The following is a 23,275-nucleotide window of genomic DNA, read 5'->3' as shown; positions in this document are numbered from 1 at the left end:
TTGGCAGGCAGATTCTTAACCACTGCGCCACCAGGGAAGCCCTTATGGAAAGTCTTATAGGTTTAAATGTTACTAGCTTATTGTCATTGACAGGTTAAGTAGGCTAGGACCTGTGCTACATGCTTTCTGGGGATGATTGCATTATTATTGTCCCCACTGCACAGATGAGGAAGCTGACCCTGGTATGGCACGACTAAGATCCTATAGCTAGTGGAGTGGAGCTGGTACCGTTTTATCCAAGTCCAAGTTCCAAATCCAAGCTTTCATCTTCTGTGGTTTTTCATGTAACAGACTGGTCTTGCCTGGGCATGGTACCCCCTCCCAGGCCTCTTCTCCAGAGGTGCCATGGTTTGTGTTTTCTCAGTAACTGGAGAGGGAGGGGGCTTCTGACATTTTGAGCCCAGGTGTGCTAAACATCCTTCTAGGCACTGTATAAATCTGCCCAGTAAAGAACTGACTCAGCCCAAATACCAAGTGTGCCGCTATTGAGAAACACTAAAACCAAATATCCTTGGGACTTCCCTGGCCATCCAGTGGTTAAGACTCCACCATTCCACCGCAGGGGGCGCAGATTCAATCCCTGGTCAGGAACTAAGATCCTACATGCTGCGCGCATGGCCAAAAAATTGAAAAAAAAATTTTTTTTGTTTTTTTTTGTTTTGTTTTTTGGTGGGTTTTTTTTGCGGTACGCGGGCCTCTCACTGTTGTGGCCTCTCCCGTTGCGGAGCACAGGCTCCGGACATGCAGGCTCAGCAGCCATGGCTCACAGGCCTAGCCGCTCCGCGGCATGTGGGATCTTCCTGGACCGGGGCACGAACCTGTGTCCCCTGCATTGGCAGGTGGACTCTCAACCACTGCGCCACCAGGGAAGCCCGAAAAAACTTTTTTTTTAATAAATAAAACCAAATATCCTTACTGCACAGAATTGGCTTAGGTGATGTAGGGCTAGGCTGCAAAGACAAAATCACCTTGCCTGTCCTTGCAAGCTGCCATGCAGGGTGGAAGCTGGAAAAGACGTGGCTCCTGTCCCCAGGGACTGATGTGCTCCTGAGCTGATAGAGGCAGCAGCACCCACCTCCTGAAAGAAGGATTTGGGGGGGAAGAGTTTAGACTTCGGAAATAGACGAACCAGGGTTTGAATCCCGGCTCAGCCTCTCTCAGCTGAGTAAGCTTTGTTCATTCTCCTCTTGAACAAAATAGGGACGATGATGCCTTCCTATAGGCTGCTGTGAAGATGAGAGTTTAGCACAGGGGGGCAGGTGCATAGTAGGTGCTCTGAGTTCAGAGGAAGGCCCAGGCTGACCCAGAAGGCTTCAGAGAGGAGGCGGAGCTGGGGTTCAGCCCTGCCAGGGGGATCAGATTAAAGGGCATGTCAGGCAGGGCACAGCTTGAGCAAAGATGGGCAACGTCTGTTCAAGAGCAAAGGATTCGTATGTCTGGAAGAGGAGAGAACATGGAAGCTGCAGAGTCTGGATTCAGGCCAGCTCCAAAGGCCAGGCTAGGGAGGCTTTGGACTTTATCCAGTCTCAACGCAGGCTGTACCCAGCGGGAGGTGTAGCTGACATCAGCCGCCAGAGTATTGGTCGCTGAGGCGTGTTCCGAGGGGTCACCCACCTGCTGTTCACTAGTCGTGGTGCCTTCTGGCTGCGAAGGTGGCCAATAGCTGCCCGGATTGATGGAGGCGTGTGTTAGGCGGGGCACTGACCGCCGGGCGCCAGCCCCTTGCCTGGCAGCAAGGAAACCTGTGACCTTAGATGCCTGGGAGGCTGCACAGGAAGGTGTCCTAAAGGTCACCTGGTGCATCTCTGCTCCCTTCTCCAGGCAGGGTTGGCCTCCCGAGAGCTGCCTGCATTGCAGCACTTCTCAGACTAAATTTTAGTAATAACGATAACAATGATGACATTTGTGGAACACTGACTCCTTGCGCAGCACCAGGCTAAGTGGTTTTCACGTGTTATCTCATTGACTTCTCACTGCAACCCATGGGGCAGGAACTATCATTATTCTCACTTCAAAAATGATTCTCAGAAAGGGTTAGTAATTCTCCAAAAGTCACACAGCTAGTAAATGACTTCAGTCCACAGTCTGATTCCAGAACTTCGCAGCCTCATTAAAAAAACAAAACAAAACAAAACAAAAACTGCATGGAAGTTTATAAGACCCCCCCAAGCCAGTCCCAGGGAGAGCCACTGTTAATAATTCATGCACAAACATATACAGTATATAATCAGGCAGTACTTGCTTTGTATGAGTTTCAGATACCACGGTTTAGTTAAACAACACCAGTCCCTCAATAACACTGTTCAGATTTCAGTTGCCATGTTATGTTAACTGTGAGTAATTGCATTAAGTATGGACTTTGCTGCTAGCTCTTCCATCCACAAATCGCTGTGGAAATGACAGATGCATAATGGCCAGTGACCAGTTACACCTCTTCTTTCAAAGCCTGTTGTTGATTGGTCACCATGCGTGTTATTCGGTTCCTACACAGACAGCAAAGCATGTCCTTGTGTTGCCTCCCGTCTCCCTGTGATAAACCCATGTGACATTTTATAAAAATGTATCAGCAAAAGAGGGAATTGGCCAACACACATGAAAGTGCAGCACAGAAATGCAGAGTGATAACACTGAAAGGGCAATTTGAACTGAAGATAAATGGAGTGATTTAAAAAATAGCTGGCTCTGGGAATGTTGACACCACAGCTATTTGCTATTCCAGAAACTCTAGGTATGCAGCCAGGGAAACTTGGTGAAGGTACACCTATCGACATATGAATGGGAGTGGTTCTGACAAAAAGGATGAAGTTGTCCTGAGGAAGTGATGCCAGCAAAAACATCACATTAAAGGAACTGCCAGATATATTTCATGACATTGAAAGTACAAAGGATAAAATGTTTTAAGTTGATCTAAACTTAGAAAGGAGTATGATGACTCACCAATGCATAGAAAAGATGCTCTTTCTGTATCTCAAGTTACACTACAGGAAGAAGGCAAGCACTGTTCAAACTACTCTTGATAATTTTCCCCAGATTTATTGAGGCATAATTGACAGATAAAACTGTAATATATTTAAAATGTACAATGTGATGATTTGATATATGTATACATTGTGAAATGATTCCCACAATCAAGTTAATTGATACATCCATTACCTCACATAGTTACCCTTTTTTTAGGGAGAAGATCTACTCTCTCAGCAAATTTCAATTATACAATACAGTATTATCTACTATAGTCACCAGTTAGATCCTCAGATTCATTCATCTTATAACTGAAAGTTTGTACCCTTTTATCAACCCCTCCCTATTTTCCCCCATCCCCAAGCACCTGGCAACCATTATTATACACTCTGTTTCTGTATAAGTGATACCATGCAGTATTTGTCTTTTTTCTTTCTGGCTTATTTCATTTAGCATAATGTATTCCAGTTTCATCCATGTCATCACAAATGGCAGGATTTCCTTCTTTTTAAAGACTGAATAATACTCCATTGTATATACATAAATACCACACTTTCTTTATCCATCTAACCATCAACAGACCCTTAGGTTGTTTCCAAATGTTAACTCTCATGAATAATGCTGCAATGAACATGGGAGTATAGGTATCTTTTGAGACAGGGTTTTCGCTTCCTTTGGATGTATACCCAGAAGTGGGATTGCTGGATCGTCCTTGATACATTTTGATAAAGAAAGAAAACTTTTGAATTCCAATGTTTTTAATTTAAATTACACTAGTAATTTAATAAGTATTAAATTTATTACTAGTTTTACTACTTTTTCATTTGTCTCTACATGTGTAACAGACCATCAAGAGTTTTTAATGCTTCAACAACAACTTTGAAAGGTCACAGAACAATCATAATTTTTCCCATTAATTAAGTTCTCTTTGCATGATTTCAGCTTGCATGGTCGTTTTCACAGTCCCACAGTACAGTGGGAAGTGAGGACTGTGTATGTGTATGCATGTACCACCACATATGTATCTATCTGTATAATTTTAAAATGCAAATGGAGTATATTGTCTTCAACCTGCCTTTTTTTCCTACCATACGTTTTTAAAATTGAGGTAAAATGCACATAACATACAATTAACCATTTAAAGTGTTCAGGTCAGTGGCATTTAGTATATTCACAGTGTTGTGCAACCACCCCTTCCCTCTAGTTTCAAAATGTTTTCATTATCTCAGAAAAACACCCATTGAATAATCACTCCACATTTCCCCCTCCCAGGCCCTAGTAACTTCTAATCTGCTTTCTGACTCTATAGATTTGCCTATTCTGGATATATCCTATAAAAGTAATCATACAATAGGTGACCTTTTGTGCTTGACTTCTTAGGATAATGTTTTCGAGGTTCATTCAAGTTGTATTGTACCATGTATCAATATGTCTGTTGTTCCTTTTTAAGGTTAAATAATATTCCATTGTATGAATATACCCTAATTTACCCATTCTTCTGTTGAAGGACATTTGGGTTGTTTCCACGTTTTGACTATTATGAATAAAGCTGGTATTAACATTCATGTACAAGTTTCTGTGTGGACATATGTTTTTATTTTTTTCCGGTATATACCTAGGAGTGGAATTGCTGGGTCATAAGGTAATTCTATGTTTGGACTTCATAAAAATGTAAAACTTTTGTGCATCAAAGGACACTATCAAGAATGTGATCAAGGTCATTGTTTCATTTTGAGTTAATTTTTGTAGATGGAGTGAGATAGAGGTCCAACTTTATTCTTTTGCGAGGGGCTATCCAGTTGTCCTAGCACCATTTGTTTTGTTTTGTTTTTTAAAGATTTTTTTTTGATGTTTACCATTTTTAAATTCTTTATTGAATTTGTTACAATTTGCTTCTGTTTGGTTTTTTGGCCGCGAGGCATGTGGGATCTTAGCTCCCCGACCAGGGATCGAACCCATACCTCCTGTATTGGAATGTGAAGTCTTAACCACTGGACTGCCAGGGAAGTCCCCCTACCACCATTTGTTGCAGAGGTTATGTTTCCCCCATTGAATGGTCTTGGCATCCTTGTCAAAAATCAATTGGCCATAGATGTTTGGGCTTATTTCTGGGCTCTCAATTCTGTTGCATTGGTCTGTATTTCTATCCTTATGCCAGTACCACACTGTTTTGATTACTGTAGCTTTGTAGTAAGTTTTGAAATCAACACGCATTTTTCATGTAACCTGAATATCTTTTCATGTCAGAATGCTAGGGGTGATCTCATTCCTTTTGATGGCTGCACAATATTCCATTGTATGGATAAATCATAACAAATTGAACCAGCCTCCAACTGATGGACATCAGATTGTCTCCAAGTTTTTCTCTCTCACACACAATGCTGCACAAATCATCCAGGTGGATACCTCTTTATGTATACGTATGAATATTCCTGTAAGATACTTCTAGAAGATGAAGTGTTAAGTCAAAGAGTAATATAAGTCACTATTATTAAGTTGCCCTCCAAAAGTTATACCAATGACTTTTAGTGCACCATAGTGTTCATTTGGTGGATCTTAATCTTCTTATTCTCTGCCTGAGAGGCAGAAAATAGTGTTTCACTTTAGTTTGCATTTTGTTAATTATGACAAGATTCAGCATCTTTTCAAGTTTATTGGCTATTTTCTTTTTTGTGTGAATTTATATCTTTTGCACACTTTTTTTTTCCTATTGAGATGTTGGGCTTTTGTTATTGATTTATAAGAATCCTTTGCATATTAAGGCTCACACTATATTAGAATGGTCTGGTTACTTGTTTGTCTCCTTCATTCTGTGTGCACACCTTGAAGGAAAGGAAGGTATCCTATTCACCCTTGTGTGCCTGGCGGCTAGCCTAGGGCATAGCACATAACAGAAGTTCGATAAATATTTGCTGAAGCGATAAAAAGTTGTGCACCTAAGTCCCTGATCCAGATGTTGACAGTATAAAGATGAACAGAGGAGAGTCCTTGTTCTAATGGAGCTCACAGTCTGGTTGGAGAGTAGACATTAATTCTCTCATTCAACAAAAGTTTATTGAGCAGCTTCCTCTGGGCCATGTGCATAATGTCCTAAGCAGCCTGCTAGGATGAGAAAAATGCCAGGACTGTGACTCAGGTGACCTGGTCCTACTGGAATCTGGGCTGGTGAGTTCCCCTCCCTGGTCATCAGTATCCCCATCCGTAAAATGTGAGTGACTGGACCAAATTCTCTCATTTCCCCTTGAACACCTATCAGTCTGTGCTTCTTTGGCTCTTTCTGGAAGTAGGAGTCAGTGGCCTAAGGGGCCGTCATGTCACTGCTCAGAGCCTCCCCTTGCTCCACAGTGGCAGTGAATACAGGCTTTGAAGTCAGTGTCCTGAGTTCAAATTCCGGCTCTGCTACATGCTAGCTGTGGCCTTGGATGTGTGACTTAGCCTCTTGATGGAACCTTTCTGGTGGAATTAAAAGTGATGGACCCTGTGTGGAGAAAAGGGAACCCTCTTGCACTGTTGGTGAGAATGTAAATTGATACAGCTACTATGGAGAACAGTATGGAGGTTCCTTAAAAAACTAAAAATAGAACTACCATATGACCCAGCAATCCCACTACGGGGCATATACCCAGAGGAAACCATAATTCAAAAAGACACATGCACCCCAGTGTTCATTGCAGCACTATTTACAATAGCCAGGTCATGGAAGCAACCTAAATGCCCATCGACAAACGAATGGATATACGAATGGATATATATAACAATGGAATACCACTCAGCCATAAAAAGCAACGAAATTGGGTCATTTGTTGAGACGTGGATGGATCTAGAGACTGTCATACAGAGTGAAGTAAGTCAGAAAGAGAAAAACAAATATCATATATTAACGCATATATGTGGAACCTAGAAAAATGGTATAGATGAACCGGTTTGCAGGGCAGAAATTGAGACACAGATGTAGAGAACAAACGTATGGACACTAAGCGGGGAAAGCCGCGGGGGGGTGGGGATGGTGGTGTGATGAATTGGGAGATTGGGATTGACCTGTATACACTGATGTATAAAATTGATGACTAATGACTAATAAAAATAAATAAAATAAAATTCATAAATAAATAAAGTGATGGACCCTGTGAGGTGCTCGGCAGGCAGCCTGGCACAGAGAAAGTGTGCAGTAAATAAAAGGCCATTGTCCTTACCCTTAGCATAGACTTCAGGGCTACAGAGGAGTTGTCCAGGGAAGACCTGCCTCCTGGAAGATGAGAGATGAGGCACATGGGGAGTTGGAGATGGGTGTGGCCTGGGAAAGGCTGCCCTTGAATGAGTTGAATGGGTCCCCGGTGAGAGCCCCCAGGTGCTTATGAATGAGTTCCTGTGGAGGTCTCTAGGTCAGCCCAGTCAGTGGGAGAACTCTGGACTGGGAGGCCAGCAGTCCTGCCTCGAGGTGGGCCTGGACCAGCAAGCTCCCCACGGTGGACCTCTTCTATGAAGTGAGGCCACAGCCCCCTCTTGAGGCACGAAAGTTGTCCTGTGGCCTAATGTGTGGATCCCCAGGGCCAGCTAGCTGGAAGTCTAGACAGGGCTGGCTTTTCATGCCCCCTGCTGGCAGCTTCAGGAACAACAAGCACCCACTTCCCCTCCTGCCTTGACATCAGGCAGTGTTGCTGGTGAGGGCAGCCCACGTGGCCACCTGTGCCCTTCCTGCCCTCGGTTCAGACCCCCAGTGGCTTCTCCCTCCCCTTCAAGTTCCTGGAAACTGTCCCCACGACGCCCACATGCTCACAAACACAGAGATGTGGACAAGTGCTCAAGGGCAAACACTCTTTTTTTTTAAATTGATTTTTATTGGAGCATAGTTACTTTACAATGTTGTATTAGTTTCCGCTGTACAGCAAAGTGAATCAGTTATACGTATACATATATCCCCTCTTTTTTAGATTTCCTTCCCATTTAGGTCACCACAGAGCACTGAGTAGGGTTCCCTGTGCTATACAGTAAGTTCTCATTAGTTATCTATTTTATACATAGTAGTGTATATATGTCAGTCCCAATCTCCCAGTTCATCCCACCCCCCCATCCCTCAAACACTTTTATTTGCACATGACATCACAACCACACACAGATATACCCATGTTCAAAGTCACATTAAAACTTTCAGGGACCCTATTCACTTTTACTTCATGGACCCCTTTCTCCATTAAAAAAAAATAATAAAAGTTATATTTTACAAAAACAAAATTATATTTTACAACTATGTTGGTGTAAATAACAGATATCATCCAGGCTGTATTCATTATTATACAATTCATTGTTATTATATTCTCTTTATTTCTTATTTTAAAATAAATTAAAATGAAAACATTTTCATAGGCTCCTGAAACTATCACAGGCCCTCAGCACTAAGCCTCCTGAGGAGATCTGACGGAGAAGTCAGCCCCACCAGTGAGCATGTGTGAATTCACACACATCTAGCTCCAAAAAGTGCCCACTCTATTATTAATATCTGTCACTGGGGCTTCCCTGGTGGTCCAATAACCAGGTTAAGAATCCACACTTCCACTGCAGGGGGCACAGGTTCGATCCCTGGTTGGGAAACTAGGATCCCGCAAGCTGTGTGGTGTGGCCAAAACAAACATAGAAAAACCTGTCATTTACGGTCACCCTTTATGTGCCAGGCACTAAGTGAAGTGCTTTCCATGAATTATCTCTTTTTTAAATATTTATTTATTTCATTTTTATTTATTTGGCTGTGCCAGATCTTCATTGCGGCACACGGGATTTCGTTGTGGCGTGCGGGATCTTTTAGTTGTGGCATGTGGGATCTTTAGTTGCGGCATGCGAGATCTAGTTCCCTAACCAGGGATCGAACCTGGGTCCCCTGCATTGGGAGCATGGAGTCTTAACTGCTGGACCACCAGAGAAGTCCCTCCATGAATTATCTTATTTTTATTTATTTTATAGACAGGGAAACTGACCTTCAGAGAGGAGAAGTGATTTGCCCTGGGTCACACAGCCAAGGTCTGCGTGACCCCAAAGCCTGTGTTCTAGTCCTCTCCTCAGGGGTCTGCTTGGTGCCTGATCCCAGGGGAGCACCAAATGTTTGGCAGGACAAATCTGCCCCACAGAGGGTGCAGTGTAATGCTCACTCCCGTGCCCACAGACTCACCCGGACACACACACCGCCCCCTGCCCTGGCAGTGCTCTGCAGTGAAAGCCCCAACCTGGTTTCCAGCCCCAGCCCCGAGGCAGCGAGACTGGTTAAGCGTATCCTCATCCAGCACAGGCTCCCCTCTCCCTCCATGGAGCCAGGTGTCCCAGGCCACCTCCAGCCCCAAGGTACCACCTTTCCTGAGAGCTGGCAGTGAGGGTGAAGGGCTGAGATTGGGGCAGAGGAGAGGAAAGGGCCACAAGCTGGGATCTTTTCCCATGTGAGTTTCTGCCATTTACTGGGTATCCAGGGGTGCAGACCCTCCCCCGACCTTCAGGAGCTCCATTTGAGTGTTTGTTATTATTTTTTCATTATTATGAATTTCCTTGCTTATTAATGGAGGTGAAAATAGCACCTGCTTTCCAGGACTGTTGAAAAGGTCCAATGACATGAGTACAGTCTTTATTGCAGTGCCTGGTGCCAAGTGAGCAAATTAGAGCTGGTTGTGTTAATATTATTCCTAGCTCTGTAATCCGGTGAGATGATGAAAGCATGATTTAGGGCAGAGGAGGTGTAGCCACCTTAGGAGAAAGGACAGAAATGATAGACATGGAGTGATGTGGGCGACCGTGTCAGAGAGAGGATCAGCCTACCAGGCACCCACAGATTTTGAACCAAGTGGTCAGGAGATGGTCAAGGGGGGTCCCATAGGATTAAGCCCATCTGGAAGAGTCAGCAGGACATCAGGCACAGGACGGGAGCAGCAGCCCTACATTTGGCCGATCTGAGGGGACCACCCATCCCCGTTTGCTCAGGATGGTCCTGGTTTTAGCACTGAAAGTTCTGCATCCCGAGAAACACCTCAATCCCAGGCAAGCAGGATGGTTGGTCCCCCTAGAACACGCAGTGGTCACAAGGCGCCCACTATAACCAGCACTGGGCTCAGACCCAGCCATGGGCCTCTTGTCCTCTGGCTGAGGGAAGCTGAAGCATGCCGACAACCACCCCCTGGCATGACACATGGTGGAATGCCCCTCCTCAGATAATAATCACACTGCCCTTTGTTGCTCCAAGCTCTGGTTCTGGATCCACAGGGATCAGGGAGTACCTCCGGTTTCCAGGGAGTACTCTCGATTCTGAGAAATTAGAGTGTGAACTCTGGCCGGACTGACTTCCCAGCTCCTGGAATCTCACAGTTCTGTTCCACGGGCCTTTGCACCACCTGGCACCCTTTTCCCTCCTTTGGGACTCAGCTGGAAGGCCACATCCTCCAAGGAGCCCTCCCTAACTCCTGCATGCGGCCGGGGGGGGGGGGGGGGGGGGGGGGCCTGTGTCCCCAGCGCCCCCTAGTGTCCCACTGTATGTTTCCTGGTCGTCCGCAGCAAAGTACCACAAACTGGGCGGTTTAAACAACAGAAATTTATTCTCTCACAGTTCTGGAGACCAGAAGTCCAAAATCAAGGTGTCATTGGGGCTATGCTTTCTCTGAAGGCTCCAGAGGAGAATCTGGCCCACGCTTTTCTCTTAGCTTCGGTGCTGCCAGCAGCCCTTGGTGTTCCTTGACTTGTAGGTGCTCTACTCTAATCTCTGCCGTCATCTTCACATGACCTTCTCCCTGTATGTCTGTGTCTCTTCTCCTCTTCTTATAAGGACACAAATTATATTGGATTAAGGTCCGCTCTTATCCAGTATGACCTTGTCTTAAATTGATTACATCTTCAAAGATCTCATTTCCAAATAAGGCCATATTCACAGGTACCAGAGGTTAGGGCTTGGACATATCCTTTTGGAGGACACAATTCGAGCCATAACACACATTTTTGCACTTGTCAGGAAATACTTGCTGGATAATGAAGGAGACAGTGTTTGTGGGCATCTCTCACCAGGCCTGGTCCACACTGTAGTCTCAGCGCTATGCCAGGGCCTGGCCAGAGAACATGCTTGGCAGAAGCTGAGGATGGAGTGAGGAACAGAGGAGGAATTGCCCCACCTTTGGACAGATGGCTAGTTTTCAGGGCTCTGAGATGCTTTGAAGGACCTTAGAGGAAGAGGCTAGGTTAGGAGGGGTTTAGAAGGGACTAGGCTAGGGAGTTGCCTAGTTTAGGCCAGACATTTCTTATAAGCAGGTGCCAACAGCTCTCTACTTCCTAGAATCTTCTAGTGTGGACAAGCCTGAGCATTTACATATTAAAATATCCATTACTGGTTTATAAATTACTCTCCTTTTATTTCCCCTCTCTAATAAAATTCGAGCGTTGTACTGATAGTTATGAAATGGTGTGAACAGGTAGGTTATATTGGACTTCCGGTTTCCAGTCCTGCACATAAGGAGCTTAGAAGTAGTTATTCTGTCCTTATGAATAAAAAGCTGAGCAAAGTGAAATATCAACACCTCTCCTTAGATCCATCGGAAAAGTGAGGCCACAGGGCAAACCGCTGCCGCCTGTGTGTGTACGTGTTGTCTAAGGCTGCTTTCCCACTACAGCAGCAGACTTGAGAAGCTGCAACAGACTGTCTGTCCTGTCAAGCCTAAAATATTTGCACTGGCCCAATGCAGAAAACGTTTGCTGGCGCTGCTATAGGACAAGGAGAGTGAATAAGGAGAACAACTAACAGACAGGAATGGTGGGTGTGGCTAGGGGACAGCAAGCGAAACGGACAGTGGCAGGATATCCCCGGCACAGGAGGCCTCACGTCTGATTTAATACGGCATGGTAAAGACTTTGGATTTTATTCTTAGTATGAGGATTTAGAAAAAGAAAAGCAGAATCTGGAACCCAGGAGCCGTCTGGCATCTACAGATTTGGTCTTGTGTTGCACCTGAACAATTTCGCGGAACATCGACATCAGACAAAGCCATTCTGTGACCTTGAGGAATCAAGACAAAAACAAGACCCCTGGGGCTTCCCTGGTGGCGCAGTGGTTGGGAGTCCGCCTGCCAATGCAGGGGACGCGGGTTCGTGCCCCGGTCCAGGAGGATCCCGCATGCCGCGGAGCAGCTGGGCCCGTGAGCCATGGCCGCTGGGCCTACGCGTCCGGAGCCTGTGCTCCGCAGTGGGAGAGGCCACAACAGTGAGGGGCCGCGTGCCAAAAAAAACAAGACTCCTCCATAATCATGTCTAAACACAGACAAACCCAAATATTATTGAAGCCACACAACACGAAGCACACCCCTCTCCTGGCTAATCCGAGGGACTGCAGCTTCCTTACCAATGATAACTAGTCTCACTCTAGCCTGCCCTCCCTATAAATAAAATTATTGAGATCTCCAACCATAAAATTATCCCTGCTTCTGAAAGCACCAATCCAGAGCAAAGTCCCGCTCCTTGGGCCCTCACCCAAATCACCCCACCAAAGTCCAAATCCTAAACTAGTTCTTTTTTTTTTCTTTTGAGGAGCGAATTGTTTGTTTTAAATTTTTATTGACATACAGTTGACTTACAATGTTGTGTTAGTTTCTGCTGTGCAGCAAAGTGAATCAGTTATACATATACATATGTATCCACTCTTTTTTAGATTCTTTTCCCATATAGGTCCTATAATAAGTTCTAAGACCCTTTCACTGAGACACTCCATGGTTCCCTGGTGTGCATTTTCCCTTACTGGACAACCAGGGAAGTCCCTATACATTCTTTTTTTAATATTCCTTTCCATTATGGTTTATCCCAGGAGATTGGATACAGTTCCCTGTGCTATACAGTAGGACCTTGTTGTTTATCCATCCTAAATGTAATAGTTTGCATCTAGCAATCCCAAACTCCCAGTCCATCCCTCTCCCTATCCCCTCCCCCTTGGCAACCGCAAGTCTGATTTCTATGTCCGTGAGTCTGTTTCTGTTTCATAGGCAGGTTCATTTGTGCCATATTTTAGATTGCACGTATAAGTGACATCGTATGGTATTTGTCTTTCTCTTTCTGACTTACTTCACTTGTATTGCAATATGATAATGTCTGGTTACATCCATGTTGCTGCAAATGGCATTATTTCATTCTTTTTTATGGCCGAGTAGTGTCTCTTTAGTCTTTTAATCTAGAACAGTCCCCCTCACACCCAGACACCCACTTCTTTTTTAGGGCTGTATTCTGACGCCCTTGGAGGAGAGAGAGAAGGAAAGAAGGAAGGAAGAAAAGGAGGGAGGGAGGAAGGAAGGAAAAGTCTCAGATGCAGTGCAGTTCTCAGAGAGTTCCAGGAAAGCCAGTGGGAGCCCTTGAGAGGGCCACATCTCCCGGCAACAGCTTGCCTCACTGTCCTTTGGGCACTGGCTGGGAGCAGCCCTTGGAAGCCCGGCCTCTGTGCTAAGGATGGGGATGGATTTCTGAGCACAGCCGTCCCCTCTGCCACTTAGGCTCCTGGCAGTGCAGAGACACATCCCCATGGCCACTACCAGGGCACTGACTTTTTTTTAAACCTTGGAAATTTTAAAAAATAGCTTTATTGAAATATAACACACGTACCATTCAACCTTAAAGTGTACCATTCAGTGGTTTTTTGTATATTCACACTTGTGAAACCATGATCACAATCTAATTTTAGAACATTTTCATCACAGCAAAAAGACACCCGTACCGGGACTTCCCTGGTGGTCCAGTGGTAGAGAGTCCGCCTTCCAATGCAGGGGACGCGGGTTCGATCCCTGGTCAGGGAACTAAGATCCCACATGCCATGGGGCAACTAAGCCTGCGCCCCACAACTACCGAGCTCTCATGCCTCAACTAGAGCCCACATGCCGCCAACAACAGAGCCCATGTGCCCTGGAGCCTGCGCGCCACAACTAGAGAAGAGAAAACCTGCACACTGCATCTAAGACCTGACGCAGCCATAAATAAATAAATAAATAAATCTTAAAAAAATAAAAGACACCCGTACCCATTAGCAGTCGTTCCCCACGCTCACCTCCCATGCCACTCCCAGCCCAAGGCAAACACTAATCTACTCTCTGTCTCTCTAGATTTGCCTGTTGCATATCGATGGAATCGGAACAATTTGTGGCCTTTGGTAATGGGCTCCTTTTACTTAGCATAACGTTTCAAGGTTCATCCATGTTGTAGCGTGATTCAGTGCTTCATTCCCTCTTATTGTCAAATGACATTGTTAAATCATATGGATTTACCACATTTTGTTCATCAGTTGGTGGACATTTAGGTTTGTTTCCACTTTTTTGACTCTTAGGAGTAATGCTGCTTATGAATATTCATGTACAGGATTTTATGTGGACATATTTTTTTTCATTTCTCTTGGGTGTATACCTAGGAACAGAATTGCTGGATCATATAGTAACTCTATGTTTAACATTTTGAGGAACTTCTAGATGGTTTTCCACAGCAGCTGCACCATTTTACATTCCCAGAAGCAATATACAAGGGTTCCAATTTCTCACCATCCTCGAAACACTTGTCATTATCTGTCTTATTTGTTATAGCCATTCTAGTGGATATGAAGTGGTATCTTAATGTGGCATTTACCTAATGACTAATGATGTTGAACATCTTTTCATGTGCTTACTAGCCATTTATATCTCTGGAGAGATTCAGATTTATGATTTGCAGATATTTTCTCCCATACTGTGGGTTTTCTTTTCACTTTCTTAACGGTATCCTTTGAGACACAAAAATGTCTAATTTTTTTTTTTTTTTTTTTTGCGGTACGCGGGCCTCTCACTGTTGTGGCTTCTCCCATTGCGGAGCACAGGCTCTGGACGCGCAGGCTCAGTGGCCGTGGCTCATGGGCCCAGCCGCTCCGTGACATGTGGGATCTTCCCGGACCAGGGCACGAACCTGTGTCCCCTGCATCGGCAGGCGGACGCTCAACCACTGTGCCACCTGGGAAGCCCCAAGGCATTCACTTTTTTATTTATGTCTGTTGAGTTTCTTTTAATCTATAACGCTCCAGGCTTTTTTTTTTTTTGGCTGCGTTATGTCTTTGTTGCTGCGCAGGGGCTTTCCCTAGTTGTGGTGAGCAGGGGCTACTCTTTGTTGCAGTGCATGGGTTTCTCCTTGCAGTGGCTTCTCTTGTTGCAGAGCACGGGCTCTAGGTGCACGGGCTTCAGTAGTTGTGGCACTCGGGCTCAATAGTTGTGGCCCGCAGGCTCTAGAGTGCAGGCTCAGTAGTTGCGCTGCATGGGCTTAATTGCTCCACAGCATATGGGATCTTCCCAGACCAAGGATCAAACCCGTGTCCCCTGCATTGGCAGGTGGATTCTTAACCACTGTGCCACCAGAGAAGTCCCAGGCTTTTTTTTCCTCTTGCATTTTATTTGTTGAAGAAACAGGGTCATTTGTTCTATAGAGTTTCCATCAGTCTGAATTTGTTAATTGCATCTCCGTGGTGTAATTTAACATTTTCTTCTGTCCCTTGTATTTTAGTAATCCAGAGGCATGATCTGCTTTAGATTTGGTTTTAGCACAGCAATAATTTGCAGGTGATATGTGTGTTTCCAGAGTCAGAACGTGTAAGGTTGACTCTGTCTGCAATGTTAGGGGCCATCCATAATCTTCAATTGGATTTTTTTTTTTTTTTTTTTTTGGCTGCCACGTGGTATGCAGCATCTTAGTTCCCCAACCAGGGATCAAACTCTTACACTCTGTATTGGGAGCGCAGAGTCTCAACCACTGGACCACCAGGGAAGTCCCTGGATCTTTTTTATTTGGCTGTGTTGGGTCTTCATTGCTGCACGCGGGCTTTCTCTAGTTGCGGCGAGCAGAGGCTACTCTTCATGGCAGTGTGCGGGCTTCTCATTGCAGCGGCACACGGGATCTTCCCGGACCAGGGCTCAAACCCGTGTCCCCTGCATTGGCAGGTGGATTCTTAACCAGTGTGCCACCAGGGAAGTCCCTGGATCTTTTTTTAATTAGAGGTGATTTACATTTTGAAAGGGTCACTCTGGTTGCTGGGGGGGAAGGGGTCCCAGGGTTTCAAGGACTGAAGGATAGCCATGCAACAAAGCACTTGCTGCCATGCCTGGCACACAGGGACTACTCAATAAATATTAGCACTTACTGTTGTTGTTGTTATTAGAGCTGTGTGGGGGGGCACCCAAATCCTGAGCTCGGAGCCATTTTCTGGCCAGGGCATTCTCCTCTCTTCTCCTCTGCCCTTGGAGGAGACGTCGTCAGTGCCCCATGGCTCTGGGAGGCATGTTCAGGAATGCGGCGGCCATCTATTTGCACCTGGTGGGGCCCTTCCGGGGAAAGAAGTCTGGAGCTTCGCTCGCCCGGTGTTTGCATCAGACTGTAAGTGCTCTAGCCCCTCGTGCTCTGCTGCTTGCGTGCCCCAGGGGTCCTGGGATCTGGCTTGGTTCCGGCTTCAAAGCTGTGCATGAGCCTCCTCTTTCAGGAGGCCTTCTCTGACTGCAGCCTGGATGTGGGCCTCTCCCTTGCCCTTGCTTCTAATCTAGAACTTGTAGCTATGCATCTGAATGGTCTCCTTGGAGCTGCTGCCTCCCCATCACCCCGTGTGCCCAGCCCAGTGTTTGGTACACAGTAGGTGCTTCATAAATGTTGGCTGAATAAATACATTATGCATAAGCTCAAGAACAGGCACTGGTTCCTCACTTATCCAAGTAGTGTGTGACATACTCAAAGGTCACTCCATTGAGCACCCCAAGTTTCTAGAGTCCCCCCTTTTTTATCTTCTTCCTGAACTCATTCAACTCCATCCACCCCCTTTGCTCTCTCTCTGTGCCCCTCCACCCCTCTACTCCTTCGCCCACCCCAGCCCTCCGCAAACTCCCTCACTCCAACCTCTACCCACCTACCCCCACTGCCCCGCCTCATCTTCACTTTATTTTTTTAAGTATGATGCGTGCCCGATTCAAACGTAATTCCTTATATCATTGAACCTATAATGCCATCAATATTAAGATGCACTGTTATTTTATGGACTAGTAAGTGGGGAAATTGCCAGTTAAACTCGTGCTATAGATTCTAAGACACATCTGAAAGTGCAATGTGCAAACAGTACACATATCAGAGTCAGTCAAACATGGTGTGCTCTCCATACAAGCAACTTAGAAACAGAGAAGAGTGCACTTGTGATTAAATCACCTGCAATTCCACCACTCAGAGAGAACCTTTCTTAACATTTGGTATGTTTCCTTCTAAATTTTTTTCTATTCACATATGGTCATAAAAATATATATATACATACAAATATATATTAGGGTATATTTTAAAAAATATAATCATCCCGTACATGCTATTTTGTAGCCTGTTTTATTGATATTGGTATACCATATTTACAAACATTCCTCTAAAATGTAATTTTCTCCCACATTTTTTAATCATAAAAATAAAACCTTTATTTTAGAAAATTTGGAAAATACGAAAATTATAAGGAAGAGAAGAAAAATATCTGTCAACTAACCAACTAAAGATAATCACTGCTGACTAACATTTGGGTGATAACATGATTTTCCCTGGCAGGGATCACGCTCTCATTTTTAACTATTTTGACATGTTCTGAGTGCCAGGCCTGGTGAGAGGTGTCAGGGACAGGGCTGCCAATGTTAGCAAAGCACCTACTAGGTGTCAGCCCCATGCTGGGCTCTCTGCAAATCATTCCCATCAGCAAGACTCCCAGGTGATGGAAAAGGCTGGCCTATATACAGACGGTCCCCATGCCCTTATCCAGGGCAGGGGCCAGACACTAGGAGCGCTGCTGTTGCCACCACCCTGACCAGGGTCCTGTCCAGCTCCTCCTCCAACCTTGGGGAAGTCCCTGAATCTCTTTGAGCTTCAGTGTCCTCATCTTTACATGGGGATTATCCTGGTCCCTCTGATAGACGTGCTGTGGGGACTAAGCCTATGAGGAACAGTGGGGGCTCACTGTTAGATACAGCTGTGGCCCCACCACCTGCCGGCCATCTGAGACTCCAAGCCACAGGACCAGGAGGCTGGGAGGGACCACAGAGCCTATGCCCCTATTATACTGATGGAGAGACTGAGGCCAGGGGAGCTAAAGCACCTGTGCAATGTCACCCAGCCAAGGCGGGCTTAGGACCTGAGTTTGGTGGTTCTCAGGCCTGGCTAGTGTCTGCACACCTGCGGGTGAGGGGGAAGCTGGCCTGGAAGGAACATAGGGAAGGGGAGGGGAGGTCCCCTGAGCCCCCTAGGACCGAGCAAGTGTCCTCTTTGCCTGAGTCAGAACGTGGCCTCGTCTCAAACAGCCCTGAGTCTGAGTGTATCTGTTGTATGACCTTGAACACATCCCTCTCCCCGCTCTCCCTCCTCCATCTTCTTATCTGTAAAACGGGACCAGCCAGGTGGTCCTGAGAAGTCAAAGGAAGAGCTTAGCGAGAAGCTGCTGTAGTCACTGTCACCACGATCCTTCCCGTGCTCTGCTCTCCCCCTTCCTCCTGCCCCTCCTCCTCGGCCCCAGCCCCTCCTGGGTCAAACTTTAGCTTGATGGAATCCAGGCTGTGTGCCAGGACACGTGGACCCTGGGCTGGCAGGTGGGCGAGTCCAGGCTGCTGGAGTGGGAGGAGCTGAGCTGGGCGGTGGGAGACCCCGCCCCCCTGTCTTGTCTGGGAGCCCTGCTCTCCGCCTCCCGCCTGGAGGAGTGGACACCAAGGCTGTGGCCCCACAGAAGCTGCCTCCCGGGCAGGCCCAGGCTGCTGGGCCTCCACCACTGACCCTCCGTTTGTTCTGTCTTCAGCTCGTCATGACCAAACAGCTGCAGGCTCGAAGGCTGAATGGGATCGACCACAACCCATGGTGAGCTGGGCGGGGCTGGGGAGGGGTGTGGGGGTCCCCTGGGCTCAAGGGCAGGGCAGGGCTGGCGGTCTCTGGATTGGCAGTAACTCAGTGGTACCCAGGACGGCCGCGCACTCGGACGGGGGAAGATTTGTAGCCACAGCTCCTGAGAGGTGAGAACCCCAGCAGCCAGCTCAGGTTCGGATCTCAGCCTCGCCCTGCTTGGCTGCGGCATCTGGGGCCGGTGACTCGCCTGCTCTGAGCCTCAGTTTCCCATCTGGGAAATGGAGGTAATTCCCTTTCCCTTGAAGGGCCTGGGAGGATGAGGTGACATACTATGTGAGCGATGGCCATTACCCAGGCATTACCCAGGCACCAGGCTGAGGGCTTTCCAGGCTAGTACAGAACAAGCTAAGCTAAGGAATATAAGAAGGTAAGACACGGGCAGCTCCTCACCAGCGCTTACAGAGGTTGACATCGTTTCTTTATTGACCTGTTCTAAATATGAGAGGCATGTGTGCCCCTTGTCACCCGTGATTCAGTGGATGCACTGGAAGGTGTATGAGAAAGATTTAATGACCTTCCCGCTTCCCCCCAACCCCTGCTCCTGGCCCGCTCTACCTTTGGCCAAGGGCATTGAGCCACCTCTATACGCTAAAAAAAAAAAAAAAAACATTGGCTGTTGTTTTTACCAAAAAGAGAACCATTTTTTCTTTCAAACTCCCCTGCTGTACAACGCTTTGTGTTTTGCAAAAATCTTCCACCTCCGTCTTCTCCTCTGATGCTCCATGGTGTTTGGGATGGGGGAGCCAGGCCCAAAGGCCCTATAGGGTCCGGTTGCCCTCTAGGTTGGGCCTCCAGGGTCCTGTTCCCCAGGCTGCCACACTCTCTCCTCTCTGTGAGGCAGGTGGGCAGGCTTGTGGCCCATTTTTCACATAAGGTAAAGTCTAACTCCGAAGGAGGAAATGACTGGCTGGGAGAGACAGGAAGAATCTTTCCCGACTCACAGACCCAGCAGACTCTTGAACCCGTCACACCCATTGTACAGAAGGAAGGACTGAGGCCAGGAGAGGCTAAGTCTCATGCGAAGGCAGGGCAGAGCAGGAGCTGGCCTGGGAGGAATGCACGGGACAGCAGAGGAGTGCCAGGAGGGATGAGGGCCATGAAAGGTCCCAGGTTCCTGCTGACCCCAGGGTGGTGGCCTGAGGATCAGGACCCTAGAGGCCCAACCCACAGGGCAGCTGGTCTCCATAGGGTATTGGAGCCTGGCTCCCCTGTCCCAGCCACCATGGAACATCCACCACCTGATTTTGCATCTCAGCTCTGCCTTAGCGGCTGTGTGACTCTGGGCAGGTCACTGGCCTCTCTGAGCTTCAGCAACTCTGTCTTCAGAGACACTGTGGCGCTCTGGAGAGAAAATGACCAATTTTAGACATAATGATATTTATTGTTATGCAAATTCAACTCCACCCAGCCTGACCCCTCTGCCCCCAACCAACCTGGAACTGCATACCAGTCTCTTCAGCCTCTCAGCCTCTCTTCCAGTTTCCCTGAACAGGTAGCCATTAGGCAGGGCCAGAAGAAAGGTGGTCAGGGGCCAGAGACGGCAGATGGCAGGCCCCAGTCTGTCCAGGGTAATCGTCAAGCACAGAACTGGTGCTTCAGACACCAAAGGCTGGCAGTGCTAACTGGGAGACGTTGGGCAAGTCGCCCGAACCCCAGCTTCTCCGTCCCCCCTGTGATCAAGGAGCAGAACATGCCTCATAGACTATCAGATGATGTGAGCAAGCATTTCAAAGTGTGGTGCTGAGAGACACATGAACGGGTCATGAAATCCATTTCGGGGCGCTCAACAAGTATTTCTACTGACTAGAGTAGAATAGGATGGGAAATACTGCAGTGGATCACACCGGAAGGAGAAAGTTGAGTCCATGTTTGTGCTCTACAGAGCTTGGGATGTAAAAGTGATTTCTTACTATGGATCGTGGTGGAAAGTTGGAAAGCCCCTGGGCTAAGACATGTGATCAGCATGGAACCAGTTATGACCACGAACAGATCTCCGGACCAGGGTGGATGCTGATTATGCAGTTTTTCTAGAAGGAACCCAACGCCTTGCTCACCCTGCCCTGGAAGCAAGCGGAAGTCCAGGTCGGGGTGGAGGGTTGGGCTGGTACCCACTCTCTATTTGTTGCCCAGGGTGGAGTTTGTCAAACTGGCCAGTGAGGCTGATGTCGTGAACTTGGGCCAAGGCTTCCCAGACTTTGCACCCCCAGACTTCGCCGTGGAAGCCTTTCAGCACGCCGTCAGTGGGGACTTCATGCTCAACCAGTACACGAAGGCATTTGTGAGTCTACCAGCCCCTCTGGAGGTCCCTGGACATGGACCTCTGAGGAGGTCCCGGGGGAGGACAGAGCAGATCTTTTTGGGCAGCAGGCCCATCTGAGTGTCAGGGTTCATGGGGCAGAGCCCCGGGAATTCAGTCTGGCCATGGTTCAGTGTTCACTGACTGTCTCCTTTGTTCCAGTCCCTGGAACAGTTCATGGTCTGGGGGAAAGACAGGTAAAAAAGCGTGAGCCAGGAGCTCATTGCCTAGTGGGAAAAGCAGACCAAAACCCAAAACAATCGCAGAAGACAAAGGTAGCTGATATGCTGTGATGGAGGAGAATGGGGTACTTGGGAGCAAGAAGGAGGGAATGAGACCTGGGAGATCAGGGAGGGCTTTCTGAAGGAGGTGACACCTAAGCTTAACCCTGAAAGACAAGCTGCTGATTGTTTTGACTCTAAATCCGAAGTCTTTCTGTGAAGAACCACAGAGTAAATATTTGCCGCCTTGGAGTAGTTTCTTAAACTTTGATGTGCATCTCATCGCCCTGGGGGAAAGTTCCCTCCAGTGCCACCACCCAGAGATAACCACTGCTAATGGTTTGCTACTTCGCTGAGTGTTTAGACTTTTGAACTTTTATAAATTTATTTTTATTTTTGGCTGCGTTGGGTCTTCATTGCTGCACCTGGGCCCTCTCTAGTTGCTGCAAGCAGGGGCCACTCCTCGTTGCCATGCGCGGGCTTCTCACTGTGGCGGCCTCTCTTGTTGCGGAGCACGGGCTCTAGGCATGTGGGCTTCAGTAGTAGTGGCACGCAAGCTCAGTAGTTGTGGATCACAGGTTCTAGAGCACAGGTTCAGTAGTTGTGGTGCACGAGCCCAGGTGCTCCACGGCATGTGGGATCCTCCCAGACCAGGGCCCAAACCCGTGTCCCCTGCATTGGTAGGCGGACTCTCAACCACTGCACCACCAGGGAAGTCCCCTGAACTTTTAACTTTTAAAAATGCTTGTATAAACACACACACATTCACATGCCCACACGTGAGATTTGTGTTTCTTAACACAAATGGACTCATACTTTAGTAATGTTCTATAACTTATTTCACTAAATAGTATGACATAGGCATCTTTCCATGTCAAAACAGCCTCATTCTTTTTTTTAAATTTATTTTTTATTGAAGTATAGTTGAATTACAATGTTGTGTTAATTACTGCTGTACAACAAAGTGACTCAGGCATACATTCTTTTTCATATTCTTTTCCATTATGGTTTATCATAAGATATTGAATATAGTTCCCTGTGCTATATAGTAGGACCTTGTTGTCTATCCATTCTATATATACCAGTTTGCATCTGCTAATCCCAAACTCCCCATCCAACCCCCTCCCATCCCCCTCCCCCTTGGCAACCACCAGTCTGTTCTCTATGTCCCTGATTCTGTTTCTGTTTCATAGATAGGTTCATTTGTGTCATATTTTATATTCCACATATAAGTGATATCATATGGTATTTGTCTTTCTCTTTGTGACTTACTTCACTTAGTATGATAACCTCTAGTTGCATCCATGTTGCTGCAAATGGCATTATTTCATTCTTTTTCATAGCTGAGTAGTATTCCATTGTGTATATGTACTCCATTAGCCTCATTCTTTTTGATGGCTGCATAGTATCCGATTGCCTAGATGTGCCATAATCTATTTACCCAGCCCTACACTGATGATCTGGTTTGGTTATCTCACTATTAAGCAATGCCACAGTGAATATCTCTTTGTGTATCCCTTTGTACACATATGTGAATATTTCTCTCAGATATATATCTGAGATATATATATATATATATATATATATATATATATATATATATATATATATATATATATATATATCTCAGGATATATCTCTCAGATATATCCCAAGAACTAAAACTAGAGAATCAAAGGGTGTAAGCATTTCAGCCTGTGCTGGATATTGTCAGATTGCCCTCTAGTAAGGTTTACTCACATACCCACCAACAGGCTGGTCTCAGAGCTGGCAGGAATGTTCATTCTTTTCATGTACATATTGGGCCTCAGGACTTTTTCTTTCATGCCTGACCTCGTTTTTTTCATTTGGGTGTATATCTTTGTCCTATTGCTTTGAAAGAGCTCTTTACATATTAAAT

General features: G+C 46.5%; 1 protein-coding gene across 2 annotated transcripts in view; it reads left to right on the top strand.

Moving 5' to 3' along the window:
• KYAT1 (kynurenine aminotransferase 1) overlaps window positions 1-23,275 on the top strand; it is a 33,394-nt gene that overhangs the window by 3,658 nt on the left and 6,461 nt on the right. The window contains exons 2-4 of one of the 2 annotated variants that reach the window (XM_079926249.1): window positions 16,203-16,332; window positions 18,755-18,813; window positions 20,989-21,136. In XM_079926249.1, coding sequence (XP_079782375.1) covers window positions 16,222-16,332; window positions 18,755-18,813; window positions 20,989-21,136 — 318 coding nt within the window. In that variant the 5' untranslated portion in view covers window positions 16,203-16,221. The remainder of the gene's footprint in view (window positions 1-16,202; window positions 16,333-18,754; window positions 18,814-20,988; window positions 21,137-23,275) is intronic. The other variant, XM_079926250.1, reaches the window with a different exon arrangement.

This window comes from Stenella coeruleoalba (genome assembly GCF_951394435.1).
Source record: "Stenella coeruleoalba genome assembly, chromosome: 7".
In the NCBI taxonomy this organism is placed as follows: Eukaryota; Metazoa; Chordata; class Mammalia; order Artiodactyla; family Delphinidae; genus Stenella; species Stenella coeruleoalba.
Note: the sequence above shows the minus strand (reverse complement) of the source record. Positions and strands in the feature narration are given on the sequence as shown.